Source organism: Pipra filicauda, unplaced genomic scaffold, assembly GCF_003945595.2.
Source record: "Pipra filicauda isolate LSUMZ 115617 unplaced genomic scaffold, ASM394559v2 scaffold65_size3143899_pilon, whole genome shotgun sequence".
In the NCBI taxonomy this organism is placed as follows: domain Eukaryota; kingdom Metazoa; phylum Chordata; class Aves; order Passeriformes; family Pipridae; genus Pipra; species Pipra filicauda.
In genome coordinates, this window is record NW_024104820.1 from 3,053,295 (window position 1) to 3,074,643 (window position 21,349).

The 21,349-nt window shown below is 40.1% G+C and overlaps 4 protein-coding genes across 13 annotated transcripts in view; 2 read left to right on the forward strand and 2 right to left on the reverse strand.

Moving 5' to 3' along the window:
- NMT2 (N-myristoyltransferase 2) overlaps positions 1–4,272 on the forward strand; it is a 36,086-nt gene extending 31,814 nt beyond the window's left edge. The window contains exon 12 of the mRNA XM_027720598.2: positions 1–4,272. Within this exon, the coding sequence (XP_027576399.1) occupies positions 1–21 (21 nt within the window). The 3' untranslated portion in view covers positions 22–4,272.
- Positions 4,111–8,734, reverse strand: RPP38 (ribonuclease P/MRP subunit p38). Of its 6 annotated transcripts, none has more exons than XM_027720617.2 (2): positions 8,213–8,734; positions 4,111–5,527 (listed from the first exon to the last, which is right to left on the reverse strand). In XM_027720617.2, exon 2 carries the CDS (start codon positions 5,498–5,500, stop codon positions 4,649–4,651), a length of 852 nt encoding a protein of 283 aa, XP_027576418.1. In that variant the 5' UTR covers positions 5,501–5,527; positions 8,213–8,734; the 3' UTR covers positions 4,111–4,648. The 6 variants fall into 6 exon arrangements, with proteins under 6 accessions (XP_027576418.1, XP_027576415.1, XP_039244450.1 ...); XM_027720614.2 differs by lacking the exon at positions 8,213–8,734 and adding an exon at positions 7,488–7,580; XM_039388516.1 differs by lacking the exon at positions 8,213–8,734 and adding an exon at positions 7,074–7,325.
- Positions 8,378–15,625, forward strand: ACBD7 (acyl-CoA binding domain containing 7). Its single transcript, XM_027720620.2, has 4 exons — positions 8,378–8,748; positions 14,982–15,099; positions 15,203–15,265; positions 15,350–15,625. The coding sequence occupies exons 1-4, from the start codon at positions 8,737–8,739 to the stop codon at positions 15,421–15,423; spliced, it is 267 nt and encodes an 88-aa protein (XP_027576421.1). The 5' UTR covers positions 8,378–8,736; the 3' UTR covers positions 15,424–15,625.
- Positions 15,564–21,349, reverse strand: part of OLAH (oleoyl-ACP hydrolase) — a 23,640-nt gene continuing 17,854 nt past the window's right edge. For all 5 annotated transcript variants that reach the window (XM_039388521.1, XM_039388519.1, XM_039388517.1 and 2 more), the window contains 6 exons: positions 20,950–21,088; positions 19,184–19,322; positions 18,492–18,591; positions 17,323–17,498; positions 16,329–16,414; positions 15,564–16,116 (listed from right to left, as the gene is read on the reverse strand). In XM_039388521.1, coding sequence (XP_039244455.1) covers positions 15,983–16,116; positions 16,329–16,414; positions 17,323–17,498; positions 18,492–18,591; positions 19,184–19,322; positions 20,950–21,079 — 765 coding nt within the window. In that variant the 5' untranslated portion in view covers positions 21,080–21,088 and the 3' untranslated portion in view covers positions 15,564–15,982. The remainder of the gene's footprint in view (positions 16,117–16,328; positions 16,415–17,322; positions 17,499–18,491; positions 18,592–19,183; positions 19,323–20,949; positions 21,089–21,349) is intronic.

Sequence of the window (21,349 nt, forward strand, 5' to 3'; positions counted from 1 at the left end):
GTTGGTCTTGTATTACAATGAGGACACTCACATTTCTAGAACTCTGAGGTCATCGTTTTGAGTTAATTTGATCTCCATAACTCTTGGAATGGTATTGTTCAAGAGGAGTAAAAGCACAACGTCGGTGATACTGAAATAGTCCATTAAATCTGAACAATGAAAACATCCACATGTGACCAAATTTATGCATTTTCAGATAGATCAGAAGGCCCATGAAACTCTTCTATTGTCCATGAAAAGAATAAAAAGCACATTCATTTAAGTTTCAAAGCTTAGCTTGCACCTTGATGAGAAGAAGGTATTTTTTTCCACTCTGTAGAAAAGACTGTTTTGTACAAACTGAACTTCAGTGGTGGATTAGGGTACAAAAATATTTGCTATTATGTGGATGAACTGCTGCATTTCTATTTATTAAGTGGTGGTGTATGTTTGTCAGTGTAACCGAATGAAGGATACCAATTTGAGTATCTTTGCTTATTTACTTCACGTGGATGTCATCATTTGGGGGAAAATCAAGAAGTACGATACGTTTGTAGCTCTGTGAAAGTCCTGGATGCTTTTGTAACTGGAGCAGTATGACAATGTACTGGTTTAACTAGTGCATTTGTTTCTCCATAAGCAACGCTGCCAAATCAATAAAAAATACAGATTTGTACTTTGATCTTCAATAGATCAGTGGATTGATTTAACAGTATCGCACTGTTCAGTGCAGGTGTTATCTATGTTGCCGGAATGATAATACATTACTGTACTTAATTTACAGTTGTGGCACAAAACCTTAGTTTTTCCTCAGTAGAATAACATCAGCCTGTGTGTAAAACTAAGAATTTTAGTAGTGCTATCAGGATGTTTATAGTTTGAATGTTTTCAACGCTTCTGCGAAATTGCACATATTCCTTTGTCTACTTTGATTTCCTATGAAGTCTGTAATTCTAATGAAAAGTATCTTGTGTAAATATGTATTCATAAATTGTTCCTGGTAGTGTTTTTATCCTGAATTTGGAACAAGAAGTTTTGCTATATATATGTGGCTGGTAAGCAGAAGAGAAATGCTCTGCCCTCAGTCCTTGGAAGTCTCTGTAACTGCACTTCCTGAAATGTAGGAGGGCTGATCTTTATTGTTGGGTGGAGCTGTTTTAATTCCCTCATGAATGCTCAGCAACGGGAGTGGCTTCTGAAGCACTTTATATGCATTCCAGCGTAGTGTCATAGCTAGATATGATAGCAGTTCTTTCAGCTCATGGATGCTGCAGTAATGGGAGCACTGAGAAAATCTGCATTAAGAAACTGTTCTAGCTGAAAGTGCCAAATTGTGGTAGTGAAGCCTCTGTGCTGTGAGCATCTTTTGAATGTGACTTGAATATCTCATGAAATGCAAATGTCTAACTTTCCTTTTAAACATGCCTGTAATTCTGACAGCAGATTTTGCTGAAAGTTTAATTCTGTACATGAAGATAAATTTGTCTGTTCTTCATAACTGATAGCCCTACCCACCTCCTTGTAGCAGTGGGGTTTTTCTTTCTTCCTGCTCCTTTTCCAATGTGTGAATGGTTTGTGTTTTGGTTTATTTTTCTTGTTGAATTGTGGTGAGAGGATTCTGCCCTAGAAACAGTGATACTTTCCCTTACTGCATTATAGCTCTGTGATTAAAGCATCCGACCTCCTTCAAACAAAGGAAGGGACTGAATGTGGTTTGTCTGACTCCTGGGTGTGCACCAGCTTGGGACCTCATGAATTTAAAAGGACTTCAAAGGAGATCTAATGGTGCAGTTGGGCTTTATGTCTCTGGCCACTCTGATACCTGTCTGCTAGTAGCAGTTACAACAGATGGTGCAGAGGAAGTTTGGACTCTATATGTGAGGCCTGAGGAGAATTAAGTGCCTGAAAATATCATTGATGGTAGTGGTATCTGAGATAACAAGAAGGATTTAATCTCAACTCCGTTAAAAGACTTAAGTTTTTAACTCCCAAAAGGCATGAAGGTGCCCCCCTGGCAGGGCATTCTCACTGGAGCCCTCTGGGATGAGGAGGAAGTTCACCAAGGGGCTCAGTGTGGGCTGCTTAGGTTCTAAGGGCAGAGCCTTGTCAATCCTTGCTCAGGGCTGCCTAATGTGAGGTGGGACAGCAGAGCACAGCTCTGTCCTCATGTATAAGGTACTTCCTTGCTAAGAAACAGTCACAACCCAGCTCTTCCTAATCTGGATGGGTGGTGTTGAATGCCAGGTGGAAGATACACTCATGTTCTCTGCCTTCCTTCCCCTCAAAAAAATGCACGTGGAAGAAATGTAAGGCTGGTGTTTTCTTTTCTCATCTCTTCTCTGAAATCGGAAGGCAAATCCTCCCAAGTACTGTTGTTTGTAAAATTGAGGCCATGATGTGACCAATTCTGCCCTGGTAGAAGACAGACTTGAACCTGGGTTTCCTGCAGCCTGGCTTTCTGCCCAAATCTACAGGTTAGGGCACATGAAGAAAGGAGTGTGGCCACTCTTTTGCTCTGTTCTGGTAAAACAGTGCCATTTGCTTCTGAATGCAAGGGGTAAACTTCTATCTCATTTTCCAGCTCACTTTCCATGTTAACTGAGGGTAGGGAGGGCAGAGGTATGCTCCTGTAGAAGCTGTGCAGCACTCTAACTGGGAGCAAATTTATCGGTCAGAGCATGAGGGAAGTGGGCAGCTGAGCCTGAGTGCTGGGGCAGTTCCTGGAGAGTTCTGTTCATGAACCTGTGTGTTACCTAACAGCTATGCAATCCAGCATGGTCTCTTCTGTCCCTGTTGAGTGCTCTTCACCTCGAAGAAGTACTGCTTTGCTGAAGTATCACAGCATCAAGAGGACATGAATCTTGAAGGTGTCCCAGCCTACACGCACACAGTAAGACAGTTACTCGGGAGGTGAAAATTGTGGCAACTCACTTTCGCTTTCTAAGCAGGTATTTAACAATAGATGAATATCTGTGTGAGTGTCACTGTCAGCAGCTCAATAAGAGAGGCTGTTCTGTTGTTTCCAAACTTGAACCTGTGCATTAGGCTTGCTATAAAGATAAGACTCCTCAAAACCCAATAGGTGTTTGTACAAAAATTGGCAAGTGTAAGGCTTGCTCCACCACCTTTCCCACCCGCCTTTTTAAATATCTTTTGATGTTGAAGAAAGAACATCATTTCTTTCCCAAAGTAACTTCCTATCTTCAGAGGGGACACAAATCCCTGAAGACAGATCCCTGCAGGCAGGCAGCAAAGTGCTTGAAAGATGATTGCTGTGCTTATGTTCTTTACCAAAGCTAATCCTTGTGCTCTGTGTAAATGCTAAGACTTCTGTGTTACGGTTAGCCAGCCTGGGAATGAAATACACTAGTGCTAGCATGCCTTCCAAGTTTTATTCATCCAGAAAGCCAGAACGAAGGACATGTATGAAGGACTACAAAGCAAGGGAAAAAAACCCTTGCCTCTTCTTGCCACCCTCAGACAAGGACAAAAATTTTAGCATTGAATGTTTTGTTTAAACTTCAAGGAGCATCATGACTACAGAATCATTGCTATTGTCTGCCTTTGTAGTTGGTATCATGGACTTAAGCAATTTCTAAATAAATCCAAGAGACAGATGAGCTATCGGATGGCACTGGAAGTTTGGATCAACAAATCTCTGAAAACTATGTGTAAATTCCACCTTTAAGGAACTACAAAGTAACTCAGTTATTTTAAGCTTTCTTTTACAAGTAAATTCCTAGGCTGTTGATTGTCTGAATTGCAGCAATATTCCCCTTCCTTACTATAATACAACTGTCTCATTAGGAAACTGTTCATAGTCCCCAGTAAAACTAAAGGAAAATCAAAAGTTACGTGGTATGTTTTCAGTCTTGTAGGACTTATAGCTCTCATCTACTTTATATACAACAGTATATGGCTTATCTCAATTTCCTGGGAAATAATTTTAGACTTCCTTTAGAAATCTAATTGAGTTTAGATTTACATTTTCTTACAGGAATTGTGTTAATAATGGAAGTATTTTTTTTCATACTGCAGCAGTAGTAATTTGGTTGTGTTTTGTATTTGAAAATAAAGCTTTTCCTCCAGCATACCCTACACCAGGTATCAGGTGAAACCCAAGTCTGCATACATTTGTGACCAAAACAAGTTTATTGTTCAGCAGAAAAAACTATAATAGAGTTCAAAAGGGAAGTCTGCCTGTGCTGTTACAGCTGTTTACTTGAAACCAGCTTTAAAAGACTTATACTGGCATGGACCTTTGTTTAAATAAACTTTCACTTTTGGTATTGATTTGTTTGAGTAATTATACTTAAATCTGTTTTGCTTAAAGCATGCTCATCTGTGTAAAGATACAAAGTTCATTTAATGCTTTGCATTAATTCCAGAGATGTATTAATTATCTCTTAAAATTACTTAGCTATGTTCATTGCCAACTTTAATATCTGATCTCCAGCTACAAATGAAATAGTTACCCCCAGGTACAGACTGACACTTAAGTCTGAGCAATATTCTTTATTAAAGCAGAAAGTACCTCAACCGAATGCAACATAAAATTCACCTTGTATTCAAAAGCTTTACACTGTAAAGCCTAAAAAGATTGTTCAGTTAGGACTGTGCTCCATTCTGCATGTAAAAAATCAGTTTAATAGAACCAAACTATAATCAGTTATGCTGAAAAAGCTTTTTTCTTTTTGCGAGGTGGTTTCTTTATCTTATTGGGGTTTGGGACAAGTTTCTTGATTTTCAAAGGCTGCAAAATTACATTTGAAAGATCAGGCTGATTGCTTTCTGTACGCTTCCGCTTCTGGCTTGTGAGCTCATCCCCCAGTGCCTCTGCAAGCTCGTCAGGTTCCTCGTTTTCTGAAGAATCTGTATCTGCATAAGCCACAGATTCTTCAGTTCTGTACTGAAACCACGGCACTTCCAGTGCTGGTATCTTTGGAATTATTGCTTCTATTGTTTCAGTAAATTTATCAGACTGCTTTTTGAAGCCTAGTGCTAAAATGGATGTTAAGCCAAGAAGTGGCGCGACTGTTTCACTGAGCCGGGGCACTTGGCCTGCGGGTGTGGCTCGACTTGCGCTCAGCTCAATGAGATGTGATGTGATCATGGCAGGCTTTGCAGACTTGCACACCAGCAAGAGAAGCAGTTCATTTCTTTCCAATGCTTTTGTAACTTCATTAACTCCAATAGCAAGCTGTCTTCTGATACTTATGTCAGTCCACCCTGGTTTTTGTTGATGGCTTTCTGTTTCCTCCTCTTTAGGGAGTTCGTTGGTGCTAGCATCGCACTTTCTTTCCATTTGTTTTTTTGTAAGGGAACGTTTTTTCTTTCTTGGACTCTCAATCTTTTTAAGTCCAACACGTTTAATCCTTTCTTCTAAGGTCTGTAGTATAAAATGCATATCTTTTCCATCTATGGTTTTCCACTGAAAAACAAAGGGGTTATCTAGACATGTTTTTACAGTGATTTTCTTTGCTTTACGAAGTGTTGCCGTCCCTTGCTGAATTACAGACATCCTGAGGTTCTTCTGTGTTTTGTCACCCTAGGGAAGAAAGAAACATTAGTCGAAGTACTGTACTGTTTGCTGGGAACATCACTACCACAAGCCTCTTTTGGGAATGCAGAAAAGAAATGTCAAATATCTTATGTCAAAGTGATATTGGCAACTATCACCTTCTTCACAGTGCTCAGTGCTAATCCTTCACAAAACTTCCGGAAGGCAGATGCTGTGTTGCTTTTTTTTGTTTACAAATAATAAACTAGACTGGACAGCAAGGCAACAGCAGTGATGAAACCCTTCAGAAGCTGAACAAAAGCAGCTGGAGGTATTACAGATGTAAAAAACAAACAAAAAACCACAATCAAACAACCCCACCCCCAGAGTCATGGGTTGAAAGACCACGACATTTTTGCTGTTGCACAGGTGCATTGTCCCCCATGCATGTGAGGAAAAAAAAAAAAAAAGCTGAATCACAACATGACACAAGCTCCAAATCCCTAAATTTATTTAAGATTTTTAGAAATTTGTCTTTTCAGTCTTTACTCCATGCCTTTGTGTTTTTTCTGCATTTGGAAGGCATGATAGAGATCTGCCTCAGGGTCTTATTAATTTATGCTGTGAACCCTATGAAATGCCCTGGGCCACCCCAGCAAAGGCCCATCCAGCCCTGCTGTGTCTCCAGCAGCAGGAACTAGAGAAACTGTTAGGGAAGGATAGGCTGCCATTCTCCTCAGCTCCCAAACACACAGAATGGTTGCATCTGGGATGTAAGAAGATCTGACAGCTTACCCTATTAGTCCTTTATGGAGCCATCATTCATGCAGTTATCTAATCCCTTTTGCTAATCATCATACTGGCAACAACCAAAAAGTGGAAACAACTAAAGAATGGAAACGACCACTAGAAACCTAAAATGCGACCGAGTTAGAAATGGAAGCTTATGACAACTTAAAAAAATTAGCTCTAGGTTATATCTTCTAAAAGCTTTTAATTGGGGATGCTCTGATGACTTTTTACAGAGGATATCAAGCAAAGTTAGCAACAGACTCGTGTAAACAAAGCAAAACATGAGGGATTTCCCAGCTGAAAGATTACAGTTTTCTTTCCAAAATGGGTACTGCTGAGGAAAACAAGCGTGCAGGGATAAGATAAAAACTACAAACACCGGGCTCCTCCTCCTCGCGCCGCTGTCACGACCTCCTCGCTTCCAGCGGAAGGGAGAACAGGAGAAGCGCCGCCCACGTTCACCTCCGCCAGGAACCCCCGCCAGGAACCCCCTCCAGCCCCTTCCGCTCCGCTCCGCGGGCGCCGCCTGCTCCCTACACAGAAGCGCGGGTCAGAGCACGGCCCGGTAGGACGCGCTGCAGGCGGCGGCGAGTCCCTGGGGCGGGGGCTCCCGCCGCTCCCTCGGCCCCGCCGCCGGGACCGAGCACCCGCTCCCCGGGCCGCCGCCCGCCCGCCCGCCGAGCGCCTGCGGGCCGGGCCGGGCCCCGCGCAAACGCTGCGGCCGCGGGAAGGTGTGTCCGCTGCCCGCCCGCGGGGCCCGGCCCGCAGTGCCCCGCGCCCGCCCGCGCGGAGCCCGCCCTACCTCGCTCGGCCGCTCCGCCCGGGCCCGCTCCGCGCACACGCCGCCACCGCCGCAGCTCGGCCCCGCTCCGCCCGTGTCCCCGCCCCCGCGCCGCCTCCTCCCGCCCCGGGGCCTCAGCCGGAGCGAGCTGAGGAGGAGCAGCGCGGCAGCCGCAGAGATGGGGGGGCGCTCGGGCGGCCGAAAAGTGCCCCGCGGGAGGCGGGGGCAGCGCGGAGGCGCCGGGTCCCGGTCCCGGCTGGGGCGGCTGAGCGGGCAGGCGCCGTGGGCGGGCAGCGGAGACCGCAAGATAGAACCGCATCTAACGGTGCCGGTGCCCGGGCTGCGGTCGGTGCCACATGGAGAAACAGCGCCTTGCGTTGGTGGAAGGCAGCACTGAAGCGCTGGTGCCGGGAACCTGCGCCTGGCGGGTCTCACCCCAGGTTTAGCACTGGTGCTCCCGCGTTTTGAACGCTCCCGATAATGGGCGCATAGGCGATAGCAGATTTGCTTTGTCATGTGTGAGCTGGCGGCATCATGGCCAAGTCACCGGGTACTTCAATAGGGACTTCACAGCAACCTCGCTGCAGTGCAATAATGCAACATACTGCGCACGTAGGTTACATTCTGTAACTAAGATGACAGGTAAGGACTGGTTACGTTCAATGTTTCTCAGAGTGTGCCCCCAGCCATTAACAAATCTTGACACACACATTCAGTTTCTACATTCACCTTACTGCACGGTGTGGTTACACGCAGCCTCTGGGCCTGAAAGAGCAGAGCTTCCCCAGCAGGAATAAGGGCTTCGGCGCTTCAGAGTTGTTTTCAAATTTATTTAAAATCTTGTATTTACTGAAACTTACGTGGTTTTTTTTTCTTGTTAAATCCTGTCTTAATTTAACGTGGACTTGCTCTGAGAGAAAACACTCTTTTTCACGGTTTTATGGAAGTTAGTTGGTTAAAAACATGCAGAAACACACAGTATTGTGATCAAACTATGCTCAGGGAATGATGAACATAAATGTAAAGAGGTGTGAATATAAATAATTTATTAATGGATAGGATAAGCAGGGATGGAATTTTTTTTCCTTCAATTTATCAATTAATATTCTTTTTATTCTGTATTTAGTAGAACAAATTAAAACCCAGCGTTCACAAGGTACCTTCTGTGTGTGTGAGGTATCTATCCCCGGGATGACCTGCAGGTTTTCCAGAGTTGCAGCTGGACAATGCGAGGTTCCAGGCCGGGCTGGGCGTGGGCACGGGCAGGGGCTGCACCAGAGGAGTCGAGCAGCAATAACCGGGCTGGCTGCCGTTCAAGTCACCCAAGAAATTTCTTTTTCAAACAGATGGCTTGAGAATCCTGCTGTATCGCTGCTCTCCAAGCCTGGTGACCTAATCCTTAGTGGTATGGAAACGAGCTCAGGCTTTCTGAGGAAACGACTGTGGGCTTAATGCTCACTGCCCCCACCGCCCCTTCCCTGGGGTTCGCAGCCGCTCAGCTGTGCCGGCAGGGCCGGCAGGCGCATTGGGAGCGAGCCCGTGTCGTGCCTCAGCCGGGAGCTGAGGTCACTGGGACCATCCCAGCGCCACCGCGCCCGCGCCGCGGGAGCCCTCAGGCAGAGGCGCCGCGTCCCCGCCGCGGAAGGAACGAGGCCGCTCCCTGGGCATCCATCCTCGCAGCATCATGACTCTCCAGGTAAGCAGTTCTGCATCTGGTGACACAGAGACGCCAGGAGAGGAGAGGCAAGGATGCACTGTCTATCTGTGCAATGCCGTGTTGGAGACTGCGGTATTTCTGCAGCATAAGGATTAGTACTGCAAAATCGAGGTTACCTTGCAGCGAGGGAAATTTGCCTAAACCCTTGGAGGTTAAATAATGCATTACTTTCCTACAAGTGGAGGGTGAGAAACATGCTGGTATTTTGTACAATTCATAGGTCATATAATTTTTAGGAGCCTTACCTGTTTAGAGCATGCGTGAATTATTTTTCTTGGCGTCTGCATTTGAGTTTGCCAGGACTGAGTTAGGCATTGAAAGGCAGGTAAATACTTATGTTTTTAGGATCTAGCTAGTTACTTAGAGCTCTAAAATGAGGAGGGAAACTTATAACACTGAGGGAGTGGTATATGTGCATTTGGGAAGCATGAATAATTTTTAAGTGAGTTATGTGTATTTTTTTAGATTGTGTGCATCTTTGTTACATTTTGATGGGCTTGTGTTGTTGTAGGAAAGCTTCTACTTCCTACCTTCTGGCTAGAGAGAGCTTCCTTCTTCCTTCTCTCTGAGTAGGGCTTTAAATAGTTCTTGGGGAAATTATCTTCATTGCTGGCGTTTAGCCTCCTACATTTTCGAGAAACTATGAATACTTCCCTTGTCTTACCCATGCCGTGATGGATTAGGCTGTTTTTCTTTGTTAGGCTTTCCTATTATCCCTTTCACTTTAAGATTTGCAAGCCCTTTTATCCCGGTCTCATAATAATGTCTCTCTCAGATTGGTTAGTTTGCAAAGAGTGGACAACACAATGCTCTGACCTAGATGCAGGGAGTGCATTGCCAGTAGCTCAGCAATTTTCTTCTGAGCTGCAATTATGTTGAATAGAACAGAGGTTTCATTGTGGTGTGTTACAGCTAAGAAGAAGAAAACTATTTCTTCAGTGGGTCAGAACTGCCAAATCCCAAACATAACATCACCTTTGTTTAATTAACGATCACCAAAATTATATTTGTTTTATTCTGCCTTGAGTTTACTCTACAAAATGAATTTATTATCCTTACGATTAAGCAATGAGCCATAAATCACAGTTAGAAAGAGCTGAGTGCAGTATGATATGCTGTTCCATTGTGGTATGCAGTTACACTTTCACATAAAAATCAGTGGTTGAAATACTGCAATGTCTTTACGTATTCTGTATTAGACATAGAGGTTTTCTATCCACATTGGTTTGGTTGACAGCCAGCATCCATATTGATAAAAATTTATTGAATCAAGCTATATGGGAATGAGGACAACTTAATAATGTTTTCATTAGGGAGGCTTAAAATATTTATAAGTTTTGCAGACTGTTAAAATATTCTGCATGAAGAACGAAGAATGTTTTTTCCTTTGCAAAAAGGGAGTATGTGATAATAGTCTGATAATTTGTGCATTTATCCCTAGTACATATGTGTATGTTTTTCTGTAGATATTTTTACACTTTTAATTTGAGGAGTGAAAGGGAATTTCATTGGCACATGATTAAAAGGAAATTATATTTTTATAGGCTGCTCCTAAGCATGTTGTGTAAGCAGGCAAATTCTAAGCAACAGTCTGTGCACAACGATTGGTTAGAGGGGGATGAAAAAAGAAATGTTTAGTATTTATATTTCATTTCTGCATGTTTCTTGCTCTGCAAGATATGCGTTTGCATATTTTTAAACAGTATCTTGTGATACTTGCCTATTGATGCATATAGAATAAAACTATGTGATGATAAGGTTATTAACTTGATGGGTTCCTTAATTTATTTTTTTTATCTTTTGTCTTGTATAATCTAACAGTGCTTCTGGTTCATTCTTACTCTGAAGTTGTGGTTTAACTCCAGCTAGTAAATAAGGACCATGCAACCACTTGCTACCCTTTCCCCCACCATGGGATGGGGAGGAGAATCAGGGGGAAAAAAAAAGTAGGAACTCGTGGGTTGAGATAAGACTAGTTTAGTAATTAAAGCTAATTTATATATAATATATAAAATTTGTTAATAGTAATAAGAGAGAGAGCATGCACAATAAAACCCAAGAGAAACAAGGGATGCACAACACAATTGCTCACCACCCGCTGATCAGTGCCAAGCCCATCTCTGAGCTGCAGTCAGCCCCTCCTGGCCAATCCCCCCAGTTTATTTACTGGCCATGATGTTCTGTGGTGTGGAATATCCCTTTGGCCACTTTGGGTCAGCTGTCCTGACTCTGCTCCTCCCCAGCTTCTTGTGCCCCTCCTCACTGTCAGAGCATGAGACACTGAAAGTCCTTGGCTCAGTGTAAGCAGTGCCCAGCAACACCCGAAACATCAGTGTGTTATCAGCACTATTCTCGTACCAAATCCAAAACACAGCACTGTACCAGCTACTAGGAAGAAAAATGAACTCTATCCCAGCCAAAGCCAGGATGGAAGTTTGGATCAGAAAACCATTCAAGACATGTGGAAGATTTCCACTGACTTGAATGGTCCTTGTATGTCAATGCTGCCAGAGGCTCCCATGCAGTAGTAACTTATTTAAACTTTGAATAACTTGTGGCAACCCAGTTATGTTTTATTACTGATACCACTTCTTAATCTTACAGTTAAAGACCATGAATGCTGCTTTTGTTTGCATGTGTATGGATAATATTAAGAGATGTCTGCGATGAGGAGTCAGTGATAGGTACAGTCAAGAATGTCACATTACTGGTATTTGGCTTAAGATGAAATATTCATTTTAATAAAATTTTACCAATTAAAAAAATCTGAAGTGTGGTGAGTCATCACATTTATTGTCATACTGTTGTTAGTGCACAGAAGGACATATTTTTCTGTAATTAGACTACAGTCTTGCTACCTGAGTACAGAACTCCTTCATATCCTAACGCTGAATGTCTGAAACACTGTGCAGCAGCGTGGCATGACTGGAGTGACTCAGGGGTAGGCTGGGATGTAAATCCAGAGCATGTGAGTTCCTCTGCAGTATGTGCCTATGTCCTTGCTTCTGCCCTGAGATAAACACAAAGTGGAACAGGCTTATTTCCATGGAGGGATAAGCCACCTGTTTGTCACGGAACATAGTGAAATAAAGAGTCATACGAGCAATCTCACAGGTATGGAGTTCAGACTCCTATTCTGCTTATAGAGATGTCCCATCCCTGCTCCCAGGCTGAAGGCACTCACACTGTGCCTAAGGCACAGGGCAGGGCACTTTTGCCCCAAACCCCAGATTCTCTCCCTGTGTTGTTGTGACTTGCTGGCCTCAAACATGTGGGTTCACATTTCTGATTTTGCTTTTGAAAGGAAGGAAAGTGTAACTTACTTACTTTCTATGGCCCTTGTCAATTTTTGGTGGAAAATTAAAAATGATCTTAACATCTGAGCTTGCTGAAGTATTTCAGGTAGTTGTAGGAATTCCAGGTACAGTTACTCTGCAGAAGGAGGACAAGAGACAATACAGCATAAGATGAAAAATAAAGATTGCAAGGCTTTCATGAAAGCAAATATTAATATTACAAAAAAAAGCGCTGAGAAGCGAATGCTGTAAGGTCATTTCAACATTATTGATTCAGCTTTTATATGTAGTCTAGGGCACACGATTTTTGTTTATCTGAATTATATATAACATATGTACAAAACATATAAACATATCCTGAGCCTTTTGGTATTTGTCTTGCAGTGCTCCCAAATACTCGGTTGGTTAAAAAAAAAAAATCCAGTGTTTACTTCTTAAAAGAAATCAGCCACAAAAAGTTGGACTTAAAGCTTCATGTTTTTCAGTGATTCTGTGGTATAGTTGCATTCTAGTAATATTGAGAATTATTTTTATTAAAACAGGAACAAACTGCATAACTAGTTACATGTTTTCAGTCTACAAAGTTTTAGATTTAAGAATATAATTTGGAAGTAATTTGGTGTAGAATTTATTCCCGAAGCTCTGCCAAATAGTATACTGTATAGAATGACCAAGTTTCAGAGTTTTCAACAGACAAATTGCACTTGGAATCTTGCTAATTCTCAGAAGGATTGTTACATTCAAAATAGAACAGCAGCATTTCTTAAAACAGTCTTTATCAGTTCTAACACACCAGCTGTTCTCTGTATTCCTGCCTCCACTACTGGGCATTTGGTTCTGGGAGGCCTTGGTGGGAATCTCCCAGAAACTCCTGCTTGTCAGTTATGCAAACACTGGTTCTCACTGAGTTGGAAGATTATTTGTTAAAAAGCATCCTCATTGCTGCAGGATTTTTGTCCTTCACCGCATTTTTAAGGGTGCTACAAACTGACAGCTAGAGATATGTATTATCATCATGAACCCTTCCCGTGTAATGTTCTGTGAATTCATAGCTGCAGTTTAAAGAAGATTCAAGATTTATTTTTAATTGCTGTTTTGCAGGGAGCATTCCTTTGCTAGAACACCCTTATAATCATACATCATGATTTTTTAAAAACATCCCTTTTAAATGTACGTCTCTGCCTGCTGCTCCTTGTCATAACTCTGGTGTTACAGATGTACATTCTCCTGAGGCATGCACTTTTATTCTTAGGAGACTTGTGCTTTCCCTTGGTGGGTTTCAAATGGCAGCTGAAAATTTTGCAAAAAAATTAGAAATTCCTCAGAAGTTTGTGTCTGGGGAACCTCACTAGCCAAACTAAATTTCCATACCAAAATTAAAAAAAAAAAAAGTGAATTCCATCTCAGGAGACAGAGGTGACTCATTTAGTAGGAGAGTGGCCAGGTTTCTGTGCAGGAAGCTGCAGTGCACTCAGCTACCTGCCCTTACCCTATTTCACCTGCTACTCCTGCCTTAATGCAGCCACCAGCTGATGTCTCCTTACATCAATGAATACATAGTTTCATGATTCCATGAAGGGGCCTTTCTGTGAAGAAAGATCCATGAGCATCACTCTCTAATTAAATTATTTCCAATTTTTTCTTCTTAGATTTAAAACCAGAAATAGCCTTTCTCTTGTACTTTTTCTCTGTTTAAATAAAGAATGCTATAGTGAGTCCAGCTCTCATTCATACTTGCTTATTTCTATCACCTGATCCACCCAGCACAGTCGGTTGCCAAGGAGAAAGGCATCAGTTAAGGAGACAAACGTGCATTAGGTTTTCTTATTAAAAAAAAAAAAAAAAGTCTTTCCTATAACTAAGGGAAAAGGTGGTCTAAAGAAGCACAGTACAGACTTCTGAGGTAATACTAGGATCTCAATGATTTAAACAGAGCCACAGCATACACGCTGAAACCAATGTTGAATATGTTGCTGATTTTAAGACCCAAGTTTTAAGATTTTTTTTTTACATTTTATATGTATATGTGTGCGTGTGTGTGTGCCATAGCACATCTTGCAGGATATAGTGTGCTTCTGCAAATGCAGATCCAACTTAAAAGCTAAACTAATTATTGAAACCAGCATATAGCATATGAAAGTACCTATACCTTTTTGTACTGGAGTAATGCAGTGACCTGATGGGTCAGTGGTCACTGTATGAAATCTATCTCTCTGAAATGTCCTGAGCATGAGACAGAATGCCAAAGTCTAGCCCAAGACTTACTACATGGCCTCAAGTTGATGTGAATGTGTGATGCATGATGATGAAAGGAGTACATTTACAGTGCACTCTTGTGCTCCACTGTGTTTGAGAGCTGGGTGTGGAAGGTGGTCCTGGCAGTAGCACTGCTCATCCCCGTGAGGTGTCTCTGTGCCAGCTGTTGATCACCTACTCTGCTGTCAGCAGAGCTGTGGAAATGAAGGGTGAAGTGGGCAGTGCCCCTCAGAGGGTTTTCAAGCTCCACCACTCGAATCAACACTATGGAAGCAGAGATTACTGCTGGGGTGTAAAGTTCAATGAACACCTTCATACCCACAGTGTGACTGTGAAAGACACGCACTACATAAACTGTGGAGGCTGCCTGCATGAATATATCTGTAGCTATTCTGACACTAGACAGTCTGTAATGGTTCCAAGTGTTTAGATGTAAAACTATTTATCTTAGAAGTACAGACCCTATCAGCTATGTAATCCTAGTTCCTCTTCTAACGACGTACAGTTTCATTAAGCTTCTTTCATGGATAAACACCTCAACTTACCACTAAACCCAAGCGAGTGATTGAGAATATGTAATGATACTACTGTGTGCCCTGTGCCCCATGTTTTAAGCACGCCCCTTGAGAGGAAAACCAACACTTTCTGTTCTTTCATCAGGCTGACTTTGATGGTGCTGCAGAAGATGTAAAAAAATTAAAAACAAGACCAACTGATGAAGAACTGAAGGAACTATATGGATTCTACAAACAGGCTACCGTTGGAGATATTAATATTGGTATTTTTACATATGCTTCACATTTACTCCCATACCTTGATGAACTCTAGCTGATGTTATGTAAATCGGCATGATAATCAAACGTATGCATTTATTTTGGCAGAATGTCCAGGAATGCTAGATTTGAAAGGCAAAGCCAAATGGGAGGCATGGAACCTGAAAAAAGGTGTTTAACCAATTCAATTTACATCATGTAGTCATGTTTAGAGGACAAATGAGGAAAGATAATGATTCCTACTTTCCTTTACAGGTTTATCAAAGGAGGATGCCATGAATGCCTATATCTCTAAAGCAAAAGCAATGGTAGAAAAATATGGGATCTAGAATATTCAAAGTAATTCCCACTAATAATTAATTCTTCAGTAGCTAATGAACTAACTCTGTTGAGAACACTGCAATACTAACTCCTTACTGTGTAGTCTGACTAATATCTTTTAAGCATAAGCTGACTGTAAAGGGTATTTATATACATAATCTATTTTTAGATTGTATCTTATTCTAAATAAATTTGAACCTAATAAATTAAGCTTTCTGTAAGAATTGTGGATTTTTGTGGGTATTAAATTATATTTAGCATTTTTACAGAAGCAGGCAAACAGAAGCTCTAGAAGTAAAATAACATAGCTGTCATTTTTTTCAAATGAGGTTATGGAATGAAGTGAAGAGTTTGTGCACATGCAAGATGAGAAGAGGGAAAAGATGAAACCTGTTTTTTTAAGACAAAGCCAATGTTTATTTTCAGAAAAACCCAGGAAACTCCCCCTTTTAAAGGATTACAGAGGACAAACAGAACAATTCAGGCATAACTGCATGCAGAAATAATGACTTATGAAGTGCTGTGGACTAATATTACACCTTCTGCTATTAAAATTATGGGAAATAGTCATAGACCGGCATTTTCTATGCATCTTGTTATGTGTTTTGTCAAGAAAATTTCATTAGAGGGTTCTAGCAGATAAAAGTGACCTCCAGGAAGCTCATAAAAGGATGTATCTCCACTTGTTAGTTCTTGCCAACCTGAAAAAGATATGTCAGAAAAATGTCAACGATTGTGACCATTTTACATAACTATTTCAAAATTATTATTTAACAATTATTTTAAATCTTATATCAACATTGAGACTGCTCTGTTGGTTTGTTTCATTTAAGAAGGAGATAAAAGACTCTAGAAGATGCAATTCAACAGGAAAATGTGTAAGTATAAGAGGAAAACCATTTAAGAAAAGTACCTTGTAAATCATATGGTTTATCATCACCCCCATTAAAGCAGGTAATATCACAAGAGAAGGGGATATCCATTTCTGCCTTCTCAAAACTGTGAACATAAAAAGTAGTCCTAAAACATTCAATAAGATACCCATATTTGGAATTTGCTTCCACATACAAAATAACTTTTTCATTCTCATCCAAAATCTAACAAACTTCAGGAATTAGATTATGCAGAACATCAGAAGAAATTACCACATCTGGAAGGTTCTTAGCTCCTTGCCCTACTGCAATTAGGTCTAAAATTGTAAAGAAAGAATGACCTGATAGTTAGGGGAGAAAAAGAGCTTCAGCCTGCAATAAAAATTCTCACCTACCATAAACAGTCATGTTACCTGCTTATATTCAAGTTCTAATGTTTCAGGGCCTTTCAGTGTCAGGTTCCTAAGACCAAAATGGGTCCCACATCCAAGAGTATCGTTGTCTTTGCCAAGGTGAGAAACCTTAACAACTCAGCCACGTTGGCTGTCGTGTAACATCCAGTGGGGACAGCAGTTAGGACAGAAGAAGCTGGTTGCTCTCAAGGTGCCAAGAACAGAGGGACTCTTTGCTTCTGGTTAGATTAGGGGATCTTGGATCAGCAGGCTGAATGCAGTGATCCTGAAGCATGATCAGCTGAGATTAGTAGCCTCAGAAAACAATAAAAGATGAGAGAATATTCCCTTTTAGTGGCTGTTAACTGTGGATCCTCAGTATAACTGTAATTCTACCATGACACGTTCACTACTGCAGTAACAGTTTGCTGCTGCAGTGATTGATACAGTAAGCAGTGTTTTCATCTAGGGCTTAAATACTAGAAAACAAATAGAAAAACACACAAAGGAGAGAACTGTTTACTGTTTCATAATCTTTTTATAACAGAAATGAGAACAAAATATGAAGAAAGAAAAAACCTGACATGATCAGACAGAAGTAAAAATGTAAAATACAAATGTAATACAAAATTGTAAAACTTACGAAAATGTCTGTAACACTCTAAAGTCTTCTTTAAAAGTAAGCAGCAAATTTTTCCTAACGTCTTCGTTATGCAGAAGCACAGAAGGAGTTCCTCCTACAGTTTGTAGATATTCAATAACTTCTTCATCTTTTGCATCAGATACAGAAATGCTTTTGAATGGAAGAATTGCTTCAGACTGTCAGTACCAGATAAAACAAATGAGGTGTTGTATATAATATACTTTAAATTATCTTTTCATTAAAAATCATTTTAGTAAAAAGTACAATAATTCTTCATCTCCAAAATACAATGGCTGATTAATTTAACATCCAAAGGGAACACTTCTTGAAAAGGGTTAGTAAATTATGACTGAGCCAAGTATCTTCAGGTCTGAAACTTCCACAGACAAATAACCATTAATTCAATTTTGTTCAAGTTTGACTCTTACTATTGAAATGCACCTAATAAAATAATCTGTTTAAGAGAAAGAAAAGCCTAGCAGTGGACATAAACCTGACTAATGTAGGACTGAAGAGACCAACTGACTATGGAAATTTGCAGCAATAACAATTGCTTCCATGAATCACTAGCTCATACTAAGGATTGCTAAGAAGCCCCAGAAAGAGAAGAACGGAAATAGCAAATGCTGACTGAGGACAGGAGGACTGGGAAAAAGCCACTTCACTGCTGTTTTCCTGAGAAAGACTAGCAGAACCAGCAGAACCTGAGAAGAAACTGATTAAAAATCCAACAAAGAATGAGGGAAAGAAATAAATGGACAAATGTACTGAAGGCTGATGCAGGCGGTTTATGAAAGACTAGGTTAAGATAGTTATTTCACATGTTACAGAGAAGAGAGAGCCACTTAGTATTTTGGTTTGATTACTTTTTTAATTTTAAGCCAAAGGCCATAGTAAATAACACAGTATTCAAAAAAGGTAGCATTAGCTCAAGGAGATTGTTCTCCTGAGGCTAAGGTCAGCTAGCAGCAGTGAATATCGTGTAGTGCAAAGTTCTGCATCCACCTCATATTTAATTTCCTCTAAGAAAAAACTTTTCTCCATAGATTCTGAAGCAATGCTCATTTTGTATTAAAAGTAATTCTCATGCCATACTGTCAAAAGTTATTTTTACTCTTGATAGCTAATGTACTGTTTTGTTTCATATTGTTAATGATTCTGCAACTTACATTTGGGGCATGTGCCCCTGACACGAAAAGATGGACAGGCTCTAGTCCATACTTTTCTTTCAAATGTAGTGCCACTGCAAAACTCAGGTAAGCTCCAAAACTGTAGTGAAAAGAGAAATTAAAGCAAAGTAAGCAAAAACATACATAAAACCTGGAAAATTTAAACATAGTTCGAATTTCAGTGCTAACTGAATATCTTGAACAGTTACTGAAGCCATATATGACATATAAATTATAATGATATTCATTAATTGACATGAAGTGTATTCCTACACAGTCTAGTTTTACAAATCAAACCTTTTCTTAATCTTTCTTTTAGTAGTCTCCTTAATTTGCAATAAGAACAGTTATTTTGAATACTTTGGACTAAGCAATCTTCAAAATCTGTGTTTCACGAATGGTTCACCCCCTGCATTCATATAGATCAAGAACTGACACAAATATTAAAAATAAATGCCATAATAAATTATAATTTATCAGAAACACAGTATATTCAGATGTTGTGCCTGAAGCAATAAATAAATAACCAGTCTTTTAGAGCAACAGCATGTTTTAGGATGACTTGACAAAAGATCTTTGCACAAGCGTATTTTCCTAAAATTTTTGCATATAAAAACAAGTAACTGTCTACTCAATGAGTTCAGAGATAGAAGCTCCTTCACCGAGGTATCTAAAAATGTATATATTTTTACCTGTGACCAAAAAATGCAAATGGTTTTTCTTGAAGGTCTTTTAACAAAACACTTGTAACTTCATTAACCATGCTTGTCATGTCTTTTGCAAAAGGCTCATTAAGACGAGTTTCTCTTCCAGGATACCTTACACAGAACACTGCAGAAGAGGTGGAGGAAGTGAGAGAAAAGGATTATAGTTATTTCAAATAGATAGAGTAAAAATAATTTTAATTCAGTTTTTTAATTATTATGCAGAATATACAGATTATTTAAATTAATCCTTCTTACAGTTGAAACCATGTATTTGTTATTGCTACTACTCTGTTTTAATCATATGAGAGATCAGGTTTCCATTCCTTCCTTTACTCACAAATTGATCTGATTTATTCTCCAGTTGATCTGATTGTTAAGTGCCTTGGCTCAGAATCCACAAGGTCTTGATTACAGCTGAGGTTTGAAAGCAACTTTATTACTATTAGGTTAATAACAACCACAAATTCACTCATTTCAATAATAGTAAGTTAAGGGGTGTGTGAAATACATCCTTCCAAGGGCAGCATTATAAAGTTTAACTATATTAGCATTGCACAATCCCTGTTTTCTTCTTTGTTGGCTCTTGAGCATTACACATAGTAAAATGTGTAATCATAGTACAAATTGATTGACATTTATATTTACTTATATTTATCTGGAAGGACATTTTACATACTTTTATTATATTCCTTTCAAAATTGGGGATTTTCCTCTCGCTGTTTAGTGAAAGTAAGGAATCAATAGATCAGAAAAAAATGTCAATTTTCTGAACTCTCCTTGATATAATGCATACTGCTGAACTCATGTGGAAGTAATGGGTCAGACACAAAGTATTTTAGAATAGACAGAATAAACCACTACCTAATATGATACTAGCAGTACAGAAATGTCTGCATCTTCTGTACTTTCTTTCTGCAGAAACCATCTCTGAGAAACCATGCTACACCCTGATTTTATTAATCTGTGTCTGCAGTTGCTCCTAGGCTATTTTCTTAGTAACTTTGTTGGAAGTAGTTCCAGCAGAAAAAACCTCTTTTATTTCTTTCTTTTTTTTTTTTTTTTCCATTTCAAGGAAAATTTAAAAATTTAATGTGACTTGTGCAACTGCTTACCAGAAAGCATATGAGCATTTGGAGGACTGGTACAACTGCAGTGGCAATGCTCGTAAATATAAAATTATTTTTTCTTTGTGGAAGGTCTGTAAAATGGCCTTGGTTCCTCTTCAAATAGTTCAAGCAATGGATCTTTTTTAGCGCTGATACAGCTTGAGAGCAATGAGAAATACTTTGTAGTTTAACTTAATGTCATTTCACTGTTATAAATTCATAGTTTGAACTTCAGTTTTGAAACAAGAAGTGCAAACAATGGATAACAGATTCTCCGTGCAGCCTCTCAACATTAAAAATGGTTCTCGTATCTTCACCGTTACCCTGGCATATTAGCAATATGCAGTGTATTGTGTTTGTGAATCATACCAATAGTTTCTGAAGCAGTCAACCATACTATAGTCTTGTGGAACTTAGCTCTGAGGATATATAACCTTTAAACCCAGTCAAATATAATTTGATGCAAGGTGGTACAGAAAATGCACCTTGATGGAAATGCTAGTTCCTAATGAATGCTAGTTCCATCCTTTCCAGGGAAGACCCATTGGATAAAGATTCCAGTTATCTCAAGAATATTATATTCCATTCAGAAAATTGGGTTACTGTGTATTTCAGACTTGTGCTTTAACTACAAAAATGACAAACCTTCAATTGAGTTGCTTAACCGTTTGCCCCACTGAGCAAGAAGAGAAGTTCCACCTCCAGCCCACGGAAAGCAAATCAGCCTACAGAGAGCATTTTGCCTTTTGTGCACACAAACCATCAGCTTCTCCATTCCTAAAAACTAAAACAAACAAGGAAATAACATTTCATTCTAGAACAAGACTCTGCAGGTATAGGAAAATTAGATTGATTTAAATCTAAATTGAAACAACGGCCTGCAATATTTTCTGTCATCAGAACTGCTTGTGTTACAACAATTTGTTAGATATGAGGTAATCTTCCTGCAACAGTGTAAACCAGTTCTGCTTTTACAAACAATGGTGGAATAGTATTGAGCAATACCCTTGGTTAATTTTTTCTCAGTCACTAACCACAACAAACA

What these genes read in the sequence shown, in the direction of transcription:
- RPP38 (XM_027720614.2), bottom strand. Translation starts at nt 7,568, where the DNA reads ATGACAAAGCAAATCTGCTATCGCCTATGCGCCCATTATCGGGAGCGT. An exon ending in GCACCAGTGCTAAACCTGGG is followed by an intron (nt 5,528 to 7,487) that starts GTGAGACCCGCC and finishes TTTCTTCCCTAG; the next exon opens with GGTGACAAAACACAGAAGAA.
- ACBD7 (XM_027720620.2), top strand. An exon ending in CGTTGGAGATATTAATATTG is followed by an intron (nt 15,100 to 15,202) that starts GTATTTTTACAT and finishes TTATTTTGGCAG; the next exon opens with AATGTCCAGGAATGCTAGAT. An exon ending in GGCATGGAACCTGAAAAAAG is followed by an intron (nt 15,266 to 15,349) that starts GTGTTTAACCAA and finishes TTTCCTTTACAG; the next exon opens with GTTTATCAAAGGAGGATGCC.